Here is a 13,703-nt window from a genome sequence, read left to right as displayed (position 1 = left end):
CCGAAGCTTCAATTCCTAACTGACCAGCCTATAGAAGCAATCCCGAGGAGACGAAGAAGCTTCAAAGGCAAGTTGATGAGCTGATGGAAAAGGGCTATATTCGTGAGAGTATGAGCTCGTGTGTTGTACCGGTACTACTTGTGCCTAAAAAGGATGGAACATGAAAGATGTGTGTTGATTGTCGAGCCATCAACAACATAACGGTAAAGTATAGACACCTAATTCCTAGGTTTGATGACATGTTAGATGAGTTACATGGATCCTGTATTTTCTCTAAAATTAACTTGAAAATTGGTTATCATCAAATTAGGATGAAAGAAGGTGATGAGTGGAAAACAACATTTAAGGCTAAGCATGGTTTGTATGAATGGTTAGTAATGTCGTTTGGACATACAAATGCACCTGGTACATTTATGCGTTTAATGAATCATGTGTTGCGTGCATTCATAGGTAAGTTTGTGGTTGTGTATTTTGATGACATTTTGATCTGTGGCAAGAACTTAACTGAGCATCTTGATCATTTGCGTAATGTATTTAGTATGTTGCGTAGTGAGAAATTGTATGCTAATCTTAAAAAGTGTGTCTTTTGCATGAAGAAAATTGTGTTTCTTGGCTATATTGTAAATGCATAGGGTATCGAGATGGATGAGGAGAAAGTTAAGGCCATCCAGGATTGGCCTACACCCCAATCGGTAAGTGAGGTAAGGAGTTTTCATAGGTTAGATAGTTTTTACAGGCGTTTTGTGAAAGATTTCAGTACAATAGCTGCACCCTTGAATGAAGTTGTTAAAAAGTCAGTTGGGTTTAAATGGGGGGAGGAACAAGAATTGGCTTTTGTTCTTTTGAAAGAGAAATTATGTTCTGCACCTGTTTTGGCTTTACCTGACTTTACGAAAGCATTTGAAATAAAAAGTGATGCGTCTGGAATGGGAATAGATGCTGTTTTGATGCAGGATCGGAGACCTATTGCGTATTTTAGTGAGAAGTTACGACAAAGAACTCTATGCATTGGTAAGAGCACTTGAGACATGGCAACATTACTTGTGGCCAAAAGAGTTCGTAATCCATTCGGATCATGAGTCCTTGAAACATCTGAAAGGACAAGGTAAGTTGAATAGGAGGCATGCAAAATGGGTTGAATTCATTGAAACATTTCCTTACGTAATCAAGTATAAGCAAGGCAAAAAGAACATCATAGCTGATGCACTTTCACGCAGGTATGTTCTTTTACACACCATGAATACTAGATTGTTAGGCTTTGAATATGTGAAGGAATTGTATGATAATGATTCTAACTTTGCCGAGATTTATAATGCATGTGGGCATTCGGCTTTTGGTAAGTTTTTTTAGATGGATGGTTATTTGTTCAAAGAGAATAGATTGTGTGTTCTTGCTAGTTCTTTGCATGAATTGCTTGTTCGTGAAGCACATGGGGGTGGTTTAATGGGTCATTTTGGGGTTGCGAAAACTTTGGATGTATTGCATGAGCATTTCTATTGGCCAAAGATGAAAAGAGATGTGCAACGAATTTGTGAACAGTGCATTGCTCGTAGAAAGGCAAAATATAGAGTACAACCGCATGGACTATATACATCATTACCTGTGCCTACTGAACCTTGGGTAGATATCTCTATGGACTTTGTTTTAGGTTTACCTAAGTCAAAGAAAGGTAGAGACTCTATTTTTGTTGTGATTGATAGGTTTTCTAAAATGGCGCATTTCATTGCATGCAATAAAACAGATGATGCATCTCATATCGCAGACTTGTTTTTTAGGGAGATTGTACGTTTGCATGGCATTTCTTAGAGTATCGTGTCAGATCGTGATGTTAAGTTCCTTAGCTACTTTTGGAAGACCTTATGGGGAAAGTTGGGAACTAAACTCTTATTTTCGACAACATGTCATCCTCAAACAGATTGACAAACTAAGGTAGTGAATAAAAAAGTATCCCAACTTTTGCATGCTATAATTCAAAAGAATTTAAAAAGTTGGGAAGAATGTTTGCCTTTTGTTGAGTTTGCTTATAATAGAACTGTGCATTCGACCACTGGTTTTTCTCCTTTTGAAATTGTTTATGGTTTTAATCCACTAACTCCTATGGACTTAATTCCTTTACCTTTTAAAGAAATGGTAAGTTTAGATGGTGAAAAGAAGGCAAAGATGGTGAGACAACTCCATGAGGAAGTTCGACTGCAAATAGAGAAAAAGAACAGACTTTACGCTTCTAAAGCAAACAAGGGACGTAAACTGGTTGTTTTCCAACCCGGTGATTGGGTTTGGGTGTATATGCGTAAGGAACGATTTTCTAACCAAAGGAAATCAAAATTACAGCCTTGTGGTGATGGTCCATTTCAGGTTTTAGAGAGAATCAATGACAACGCATACAAAATTGACATTCCAGGTGAGTATGGTGTTAGTGCTATCTTTAATGTTGCTGATCTTACATTGTTTGACATAGATTTTGATTCGAGGTGATTTCGGCAGCTGAACTATTTAAACTCATGTAAGCCAAAATATCAGTAGCTTTGATGATAATTACTTCTGAATTTTTCAGTTTTAACGTGTGAGAGTGATTCTTGCGTTCTTCAGTTCTTGAACGAACTGAATCTAACTTATCAAAGATTAACTGGCTTCGTGGCGTCATTCTACTCAATCCAATAGTGTTGGTGCCTTGAGGTAGGTTTCCATTGTGTCACACTCCTATCAGATCTATTTCGGCTTTCCGGGATCAGATCTCAATCTTGATTGTGGGTTGCGTGACCACGTGATCACGAGGTTGGCATCAAATATGAAGGGAGCTTACAAAAGGTTGAATTTACAAACATGAAGACAATCCTGATATCATTAGACGTGTTTTTAGATCGAAGGTTATATCAGCCTTCATAAAATTAGGCAAGCCTTTTGGTCGGACAATTGCAGGTGCCTTATCTTTTATCTCATTTCTTCTAAACATTACAACTTTCTATTCTTATTATGATTGTTTGTCTTAGTTTTCTTTTTATTTTGTAGATGTTTGTGCAATTGAATTTCAAAAGAGGGGTTTGTCATACACTCATATATTGATTTGGCTACACTCGAATTTTAAATGTCGTACACCTGAAGATGTTGTTCCATTGTTTCAGCTGAAATCCCTGACAAATTAACGATTCAAAATGCTATGAAATTGTTTCAAGATTCATGATGCATGGTACATGTGGTCTTGTAAATCCAAAATCTCAGTGTATGAACGAGGGAGTTTGCTCAAAAAGATTCCCAAAAAAATTCAAGACACAAACTGTTTTTTATGATAATGGCTTTGTTTATTACAGACGTCGTGATCTTAAAGACAATTTTGTTATGAAAAATGGCATTCAGCTCAATAATAGATATGTTGTTCCATATAATAAGGAACTCTTATTACGATACAATACCCACATAAATATTGAGATCTGTTGTCAGTCAATGTTAATAAAGTATCTTTTTAAGTACGTAAGCAAGGGCTCTGACAGATGTAAAGTTGTTGTTGAAAAAGATCGTGCTGATGAGATCCATACATATATGAATTGTCGTTTTATATGCCCATATGAAGCGGTCTGGTGTCTTTTATAATTTCCAATACATTCAAGATCACCTCATGTTGAGCGACTTCAAATCCATTTGCCATTGCATCAAAATGTTGTTTACTCAGGAAATGAAAGTCTACCATCAATACTTAAAAGACCAGGTATTGAAAAAACAATTCACAGAATGGTTCACACGTAATAGAATTGATCATGAAGCATGTCAGCTTTACTACTCAGAATTTCCACATAAATATATTTGGAATCCTAATAAAAAAGAATGGATTCCAAGATCAAAAGGTTTTAGTCTTGGTCGATTAACATATGTTCACCCTGCTTTAGAAGAGCTCTATTTTCTAAGACTACTCCTTATCCATGTAAGAGGAGCGCTGAGCTTTGATTATCTAAAAAATGTTTCGGGTGTTATGCATCCAACATTTCAACTTGCTTGCAAGACCTTGAGGCTTTTATGGGATGATAAAGAATGGGAAGACATCTTTTGTGAGGCCATGGCTACTGCAACATCTCCTCAAATTAGGAATCTCTTTGTTAGTGTTATTCTTTTCTGTGATGTTGCTGATCCAGAAGTTTTGTTCAATAAATTCTTGCGCTCAATGTATGATGATATTATTACTCGTTTCAAATCCAGCTTTGCCATGCCTAATCTTAAATTATTCGATGATGAGCTTAAAAACTATGTTCTATATGAGCTTGAGCTTCTCTTCAATGTTGCTGGCACATCTCTTGAAAAACACAAGCTTCCAATGCCTGATGGGCGTTTATTGTCAGAAATAAAGAATAAACTTTTGAGAGAAGAACTTAACTACGATATTGTAGATCTTATATGTCAACATTCATCAACTTTCCCACATCTCAATCAATGTCAACTAAATGTTTATGATTGTGTTGTTAAATCTGTCCTTGAAAAAAGACAAGAATTAATTTTTGTTCATGGCCATAGAGGAACTGGGAAAACATTTTTATGGCATACAATAATTAATCGATTGAGATCAGATGGTTTGATTGTCTTTGTTATTGCATCATCGGGTATTGCATCACTTTTGCTTCCTGGTGGTGACACAACTCATTCAAGATTTAAGATCCCCCTTACTGTTTCTGATACTTCATCGTGCGAGATTTAAAAAAAAATAGATCTTGCACGACTTCTAGAAATGACCTCTCTAATTGTATGGGATGAGGCTCCAATGAATAATCAGTGTTGCTTTGAGGCATTAGACAGATCACTTCGTGATGTCCTAACAAATGGTAACGACTTGCCCAATGATAAACCATTCGGTGGGAAATCAATTTTGTTAGGAGGAGATTTCAGACAGATTTTACCTGTTATTCCCGAAGGAACAAAGGAAGATATTATTCTTGCATCTCTTTGCAGCTCTGTTTTGTGGTCTAAATTTAAAGTTCTCACTCTTACACAGAATATGAGGCTATCATCCAATGGACTTTCAAATGATCAAAAGAAAGAACTTGCTATTTTTGGCAACTGGATTCTTGCAATTGGTGATGGAACTCAACAAGATGCTTTATTCCCTGATGATTATGATGCATCCATGATTAAAATACCACAAGATCTTTTGCTTGAAGCTGGATCTAACCCCATATTAGCAATTGTTTCAGCAGTGTATCCCTCTATTCGTGATATCAATATTGATCCATGCTATTTTAGAGAGAGAGCAATTGTAACTCCAAGAAATGCTACAGTTTCTGAAATCAACAATTTTATCTTAAACATGTTGCCAAGAATGAAGCGGATTTACCTAAGTACTGATACTGTTTGCAAAACATCGAGCGATGGTGACAATGCAAATATTTTGTATCCTGTTGAATTTATCAATCAACTTGAGTTCAATGGAATGTTATCCCACATAATTTCCTTGAGAATTGGCATACCAATAATGCTTTTACGCAATCTTAATTTATCAACTGGTTTATGTAACGGAACAAGACTTATTGTTACGCAACTTGCTGAGAAAATCATAGAAGCTCAAATAATAACAGGCTCTTTTATTGGCAATCGTGTATTTATTCCCAGGATTGTTTTTCCAATAAATGATGCAAAATGTCCATTCACGATTAAACGAAGACAATTTCCTATAAGACCGTGTTACGCTATGACAATAAATAAAAGTCAAGGACAATAGTTGAAAGTTGTTTGGGTTTTTCTCAAGGATCAAGTTTTCACTCATGGACAATTGTATGTTGCTCTTTCACGGGTTACATCAAGACAAGGACTAAAGATTATCACATGCGATGCTGAAGGAAATCATTCAATCTATGCGAAAAACATTGTGTATAAAGATGTTCTTAGCTCTCTATCAGTGTCTTAATCTCTCGGAACCACATGTTATTTATTTGTCAATCTTTTGCTCCCTGTCTTTTTTTCTTCTCTAAAGTGATGCTTTTTACAAAAGAAAAAAATTATTTGATTTATCATTTTTAATTTGGGCATGTTTTCATTTGTTGTTTTTCCCCATTCATTTTAAATTAAATATTTGCAATACATGTCATTCTTTTTATTAATATTAGCTTTGCTATTTTTATCATTGCTCCTAATATTTTTTTTATTAATCATTTGCAGGACAATGGCTCTACCTATAAAAAAGATTAAAAAATACAACTTCTACCCTTCATTACGAGCTAGGGCCTGTCGAGTTTGGATTGCTAAATTTAATGGTCAACCAAGCAGTTTTAATTGTATTTTTGTTGACAATCAGGTATAATTTATCATGAAAATATAACCACTGATGAATCTTATTTTCTATATATTTAAATGTTTGAATAATACATGCCCACTCATTTCTGAATATTTTCTTTACTTTGACAATTTAACATTTTTTTTACTTAACCAGAGGTAGTTATTTGCTCTTAAGATTCCCCATGAAAAACCAAATTTCCTTTCCTTTTTAATTCGTTACTATAGCGCTATAGTTAAGTTCACTACTAATCCAACAATTGTTTATTCAACTTATGGAAAATACTTTTTCAATATTGAAATTGTAAAAAAAATAAATTAACATAGCAAATTTTTAGCATCCATTTATAATTTACAATCAACTTTGTTTTCTACATGCTTAAAAAACCAGACAAGCCCCAAGCATTGCATTTGCTTTATATAATCCATAGAAAATTTTATACAGGTCAGGCAAGTTTTATATATTCTATTACTTGACATGATTTAATATAAGAGTTTGAGAAATTTTATGATGCATTAACTGTTAACTACACCAATTCACCATGAAAATTTCAGTTACAGTTCCATACTAGAGCCACGGTTTACCAGGTATATTACACCCAATTATAGACAAGCATTGAGAAGCAACCAAGAAGTACATTTATCTTTTATTCTATACATCTTTTATATACAGCTTTCATTTATACAGTGGTCTACAATAATTAATTATAATATATGTGCATCCTGCTAGAAATAATGTTTTACCTTCACCTCAAGACACGTTTGTTAACTTAGAAAATCTTCCTTCAAATTCATAGACTTTATACGTTACAACCAACCAATTAACACATTCTAAGAAATATTAAGACATAAAATCTCTTAAATTCATTATTAAAACCAGTATTTTAGCTTAATGTTCCAGTGGTACCAATACCTCACTTCCAATGTCATAAAAACTCTTCTTTAAATAATTTACAAAACCTTATTACATATTGTATTCAAAATTCTAAACCTTATTGCATATTGCATTGAAAATTCTAATCTATTTGGTTGTTGGCATGGTGAACAATTATTTTTTTCATTCCAACATTAATCTTTTTTTTATATAGGGTGGAGCTATTCAAGGTTTAGCTAAAACAAGGGATCTCCCAACATTTGCAGCAATAATTATTGAAGGAAATCACTATGAAATCAAAGGATTCTATATTTATGAAAACAGAGCAGTAAACACAGTTGTTGTCCATGATGTTGTAATTGATCTCAAATCTAACACAAAAATTGCAGGCATTGAAGCTATTACACCTTATATTCCTAGATGCTACTTCAATTTTATTGACTATGCACATATTCTGACCAAGTCAAAAGGCTCCAGAATTCTTACAGGTTTACCATCTACTTCATTCATTTAGCTTATTATAAAACATTTCTATTATTGAACTCAATTTGATAACATCACTTAAAAACATTCATTCCTATTTTTTAAGATGTCCTTGGAAGACTTAAAGCATTGCAGCCACTTAAACAAGTTATGGTTCGTGGACAGACACTCGAAAATAAGAGAGAATTCATGTTTGAGAACATTCGGTGAGTTAAAAAATTAAATGCAAATTACCTTACTTTATCAAGCTTATTGATCAAATTTGTTTTGTATTTTCTTTCAAAGTGGTGAGGAGCTTCGCATAACTCTTTGGGGTGATAATGCCAGAGATTTTGATGAACTCGCTCTTCATAACCTACCATCTCCAATTATCATTGCGTTTGCTGGATTTCGTGTCACAGAATTTAAGGGTAATTTTAACTTCCATTTATTTTTTTTCTAAAAATAAAAACTTTAAGATATTTATTGTCATTCTAATCCAACTAATTCCCCTTTCATTTTATTACAAAAAACTCTTTTGTTCACAAGGAAAACCAAATCTTAACAGTACAGTCGTCTCTCTTTGGTACTTCAATCCAGACATGCCAGAATGCTTAGCATATAAACATTTGTAAGTTATTCCAACATCAACCATCTCTCTTATGCTTTACCATTATCAATTTTTTTCTAACTAATTATTTTTTCACCATCCTTTTAAATCAATTGTACACGCAGCTTTGCACAACTACCCGTTGAAATACAACAACTCCCTTCATCATCAAATGTTGTTTTTTCGATAGAGGAACAAATCAAAGAAAATAGGAGAACAATACATGAGATTCTTTACATGAATCCTTATGAGCACAAGGTTATTTTTTAAACCCTTTTATTAATAGCTTTGATAACATGCTTTACCTTCTTCATATAATTAGTTTTTTTAATTTCATTTAACCACACCCCTGTAACATATATTTCCTTTCTATTACCAGCATCTAAGATTCACCTGTCAAGCTTTGATTGTTGACTTTGATTTTCCCAATGGCTGGTGGTATCCAAGCTGTCCAAAATGCAACAAAAAACTTAATGGGGGCGAAAACAATTACACATGCATGGATCATGATGCTATCACCTCTCTTCCAGTTCCATGGTAACTCATCTAATTTCACAACTAAAGCAATATTAAGTTGTTTAATAAAAAAAAATATTCTTCAGATACATTATCATACACTTCTTATTAATGAACATGTCATCAATTTATATCATAGGTTTCGCTTAGAATGCATTATTACCGATGGAGAAGATGTCACTAATTTTCTTCTATTTGGGAAAACTGCTGAGAACGTTTTTGGATCATCAGCCCACCATTATGTCTATGATAAAAAATTTATTGATCCCTCAGTTATTCCTCTTGCCATGACAGCAAAGTTAAACAAAAACATGATTTTTCAGCTTCGATTTGGTGCTTTCAGATCCACAACCAACATATGTGAGATTATAATTACTAATATCTTTGACAACACCACAAATAAGAGCATCCATCCTCTAGAAACACCAACTACAAAAGTTAAATCATCTACTACATCCAAGACATCTACTCTATTAAGCTCTATGAAACAGGTTCTCATAGCTCCATCAACTCCATAAAATACTGTCACACAACAAGGAAACAAGCATAACTGTGAAGCACAACGTGCACTTGATTTTGAAGCTACAACACAGCAACTTAGGCAAGTTTACATTTCCCCACACTTTCTTTACACTTTTTTTTGTCCTTGACACATGCTAAATAGATGGTTCTTAACCTATGATTCTTCTGTCATGCATCTCTTTAACTCCTTTGATTACAATAGTCATGAATATGAGCATGACAAAGCAATTGAAGCCCAAAGAAACCTGGGAAACATAGCTACATTTGAGACATTTGATCACTCACTTCCACCTTTGAAAAAACAACGAACAACATCCTCATCATCCTCAAAGGTTTGATTTTTAACCTCATATTCTTATAAATCATTGTCCAATTTGTCCAACATGCCTTTTATTTGTTATTTATTTTCTAATTCTATTTGTCTTTTATTATTTTACATTTACCTATTTCTCTTCACTTCACAGCCTATAATTGATGAGCTCTTCTCTTCTTTACATGCTAATTATAACATTGAATACAATTCTTAAAAGAGAAAAAATCATTCCCTGCCTAATTCATAAATCAATATTAATAATTTTCATTAAAACCAATGAATTAGTAAAGGATACATGTATATTAACAAGAATATGATATTAAAAAAAACATAATTATTATGTGCACACAATAAATACTCAGATAAAGAAGAAACCATTACAATTATATATGTGCATATGTTACTTAAACAATTGCAACAGATATTGTTACTTTCTTAGTGAATGCCGTAAAACTTGAAATCAAAAGGGCTTTAAAAAAGGTTTTATAATGACTACATAAACTGTATATACAGTAATGTGAAAAAAAAACATGGTCAATTTTTATATTTTGCTTCATCCACACATTTAACTTCATCTAATACACAAATATTGACAAAATTTTCAACCTTTAATTGCATCTATAACACAAAACAAAAAAACCAAAAACATTTTTGTGAAAGCTATTTAACATGTCCAAAAAATACAGACAACAATGACTTGGATTTATTGTCTTTACATAATTTATTTTATTGTCTTTACATCGTAGGAAAACTAGCAATTTCTCTACGAATGACTTGAATTTGAATTTCTACAGCAAGAAGATGACTGCTGCCTCTGTAATTTTGATATAATTTGCAAACAACAATGTCCTTTAAGTGCTCAGCAATCTGGCAGCTTATTTCCACTTTTGATGTTGTTTATAACTTAATCTATATTATCAAACCTTTGATACTAGACTTGGCTTCAATTCTCTTCATCATTACCTAGCAATCACTTCTTTCCAACAGATGTTATTTTCATTCTTGCAAAAAAATTACGTCTCCATACACGTAACCTAAAATCGCCCGCAGCAAAGCACAGGGGTTCTACAATGTGTTCATTTTTTTTTTCTTTTCTATCATTGGTTCATTATGCTTGCAAGCTTTAGTTTGGCTCATGAACATGTTGCCGATGTTGTTGCATGTGGAGCTTGCATTTTGCTCTTCTCTATCAACTTTGCTTTGCTTTGACTGTGCTGTTGATTTTTTTCTTGCCTAATACGCTCTTTTGGGTTATGTCAATCTGTCTTTGTTGGAGTTATGTTCATTGCTGATTTGGATATTTGTGATCTTGGATTTAAGGCTTTTTCATGTTCTGTCAATGGTTGTTATGTTGTTCTTTGCTTCTTCTTTTTTCTTATCTTTATTAGTGATCATGCGATCTGATTTCGTCGACACATATTAGTATAACGATAAAAATAAGATGTGCAACAAAAAGATATGTAAAAAAATAAATATGCTAAATTTTTATTTTCTTGCCTCATCCACACATTTAACTTCATATAATTCATAAATGTGGACATAATTTTCTACCTTAAATTGCATAAAAACCAAAAATATTTTTGTGGAGGCTATTTAACATGTCAAAAAAAAAAGACATTAGCTAAAGCATCAAATCAAATTATAGCAAACTTTTTTCTTTTATTTAACAAGTTATTCTTCTATGTTATTTTATGTTACACATGCCTGCAGCATGATTGTGCATCAAAAGTATCATTAAGTCTCTTATTTTACATATGTATTTATTGTTTTTATTTGGGTTTTTTATAATAATTGATGTGTTTTTTAGTAATGAAGTTTCTTTTAATGTTTCGATAGGTTTTTGGAGTTTAAATGAATTATTTCAGAGAATTTAACATCGAAATTCGGAACAAAGAATTGAAGAGAAATTTAGTTGATGATTAAAGCAAATCTTGGTTCAAATAAGTGCTCCAAACTTGCTCCAAACTTGCCTCAAAAATCAATTCTATTCCAATCCTAGAAAAGATTATCATATGATTCATTTCAAGCCCAAACTTGCCTTATGTTGTGTGCAAACTTCAACCATCAAACACTCAAGGTTTCAATGTCAATCTTAGCCCAAATAATAGGTACATTTGTATCCTTATTTGATGCTTAAATTCAGTCCTAAATGAGCCTCCAAATCAGCCCAAGCACAATCCATGATCTTACAAGTCCACACAACAATAACATTTGATTTATTTTGGGCAATCTATTAATCCAAGAAGGCAAGCACATGTATGGAAAGCTGGAGGGGAAATTGTTACATTATTTTGGGTCAAAAGGAAGAAAGAGTCGGCTCGAAAGGGATGAAGAAAATCGTGCACCAAAGTGTTCTCCAAACTGCCTAAGTTGACTTTCCAGAACACCTTTCGGTGTTGTAGCCATAACTTTTGACTCAAAGATCCAAATGAGCTGTTTTTTAATGATATGGAAAGCTAACAAAATTGCCTATACATATGTCTCTAATAGCCATTTCCAGATGAGGCTTTTAAGAGGGTCTAATTGATGTACAAAGTTAGAGTTATATTTGTGTTATAATTGTTACCGAAATTGAGTTGTGTTTTTCTTTGTAGATTTCAGTTCTTTAGTTTGTAAAACTTATTATTTCAGTTTGATTCAAGTTATTTCATGTTTATTGAAGTGTTCTTATATATAATCATGGTTGGCTAATCTCTTTCTTGGATCCAAATCAAGGATGATAGTGGTTGAGGTGAGTTCTTTAAGATATGAATGAATCTTAATGTTTATCTTCTCATTTTCTTCATGAATGTTTTATTATTGCAAAGAAATTTTAGAAATCATTTAGGTAATGTTATAATCTTGAATTTTTATGCACAAACCTTAGTTTTGGTATAGAGATTGCTTGATTCAATGTCTTACTTAATATGAAAGTACTTGTTTATTCTTAAGCAATAATCAATCTTTATCTTTTTAAACTTCATTGTAATATCTTCCGATCTAATATCACCATCGTTGATATTAGGTTGAGTTATCTTATATATGTTGAAGGAATCACCAATACATCACCATTAAAATTGATTTGGACCAAGACTTACTTTTTCTTGTCATTTATAATCTAATTACACTTTTTCATCTTTGAAAACAAATCCATCAATTATTTTTAACCAAGTTATTGTTAATTTAATTTCTTTTGAGTTTTTTTTTGTTACCTAGCTAATTTCCAAATCTAGCTCTCTGTGGATATGACCTCGATCTTATCGAGTTAATTGCTACATCGCACACTCGTGCACTTGCAAGTTAGAACAAGCCAATCATAAATAGTGGTAAAGTACAGCACACACCTTTCACACATCCTTTCCTTCTTCTTTTTTACATAATTTATTTCATTGTCTTACCATCACAGGACTAGCAATTTCTCTACTAATGACTTGGATTAGGATTTCTAAAACAATAAGATAATTGCTGCCTCTGCAATTTTAATATAATTTGCAAACAACATTGTCATTTCAGTGCCCAACAATCTATCAACTTATTTGCATTTTGGTGTTGTTTATAACTTTATCTATGTTATCAAATCTTTGATACTAGACCTCGATGCAGTTCTCTTTATCATTGCCTAGCAATTATTTTTTTTTCATGGATGTTATTTTTGTTCTAGACACCTTCATTCATAACCTAAAATTACCCGCAGCAAAGTGTGGGCAGTCAATCTAGTACAAGAAACTAAAGGAGGTCGACATTTTACTGTAGCCCACCTCATATGAATTACACTATTTATTTTGTTCAATGAAGTTTATTTTCTTGTCATCAAACTTTTAAACCTTCCAATTGCATCCTCCCAAGCTACGTTACCACGGTTTTCTCTATTTATATTTTTTTTTAATTCAAGTTATATCTCATGTTTGGGTTTTTATTGGTAATTGAGGGTTGGTTAGGTTTCACTTTTGCTAAATCAAGATTTAATTGGGACTAAAAATAGAAATTAAAAAAATTTGGATTGGATTTGACAAAGAACAACAAAACAAGCCCAGGTGGATTTTGCACATGAAACTTTAGTTTGATACTAAGAGTTTCTATTTTTCTATCATTTGATCCCTGTTTTTTTTAATTAACATTTCAATACCAAACTTTTTTTTTTCACATTTTAGTTTACTAAAAACATAAATTAAAAAAGC

General features: G+C 32.7%; 1 protein-coding gene and 1 pseudogene across 1 annotated transcript; both read left to right on the top strand.

Annotated features, from left to right (window-relative positions):
• Nucleotides 1-4,048: 4,048 nt before the first annotated feature.
• Nucleotides 4,049-7,637, top strand: LOC127905652 (uncharacterized). Its single transcript, XM_052455170.1, has 3 exons — nucleotides 4,049-4,651; nucleotides 4,757-5,575; nucleotides 7,338-7,637. Exons 1-3 carry the CDS (start codon nucleotides 4,049-4,051, stop codon nucleotides 7,635-7,637), a joined length of 1,722 nt encoding a protein of 573 aa, XP_052311130.1.
• Nucleotides 7,638-8,083: 446 nt separating this feature from the next.
• On the top strand, nucleotides 8,084-9,571 carry LOC18101729 (uncharacterized; annotated as a pseudogene).
• The last annotated feature ends 4,132 nt before the right edge of the window (nucleotides 9,572-13,703 follow it).

Source organism: Populus trichocarpa, chromosome 8 (assembly GCF_000002775.5).
Source record: "Populus trichocarpa isolate Nisqually-1 chromosome 8, P.trichocarpa_v4.1, whole genome shotgun sequence".
Lineage (NCBI taxonomy): Eukaryota > Viridiplantae > Streptophyta > Magnoliopsida > Malpighiales > Salicaceae > Populus > Populus trichocarpa.
This window is presented reverse-complemented; position numbering and strand designations above follow the sequence as displayed.

Excerpts from the sequence above, each read along its gene's own strand:
- LOC127905652 (XM_052455170.1), top strand. The coding sequence starts at position 4,049 with ATGGCTACTGCAACATCTCCTCAAATTAGGAATCTCTTTGTTAGTGTT. Across the intron at positions 4,652-4,756 it reads GATTTAAGATCCCCCTTACT|TGTTGCTTTGAGGCATTAGA; the intron begins GTTTCTGATACT and ends ATGAATAATCAG. Across the intron at positions 5,576-7,337 it reads GCTCTTTTATTGGCAATCGT|GGTGGAGCTATTCAAGGTTT; the intron begins GTATTTATTCCC and ends TTTTTTATATAG.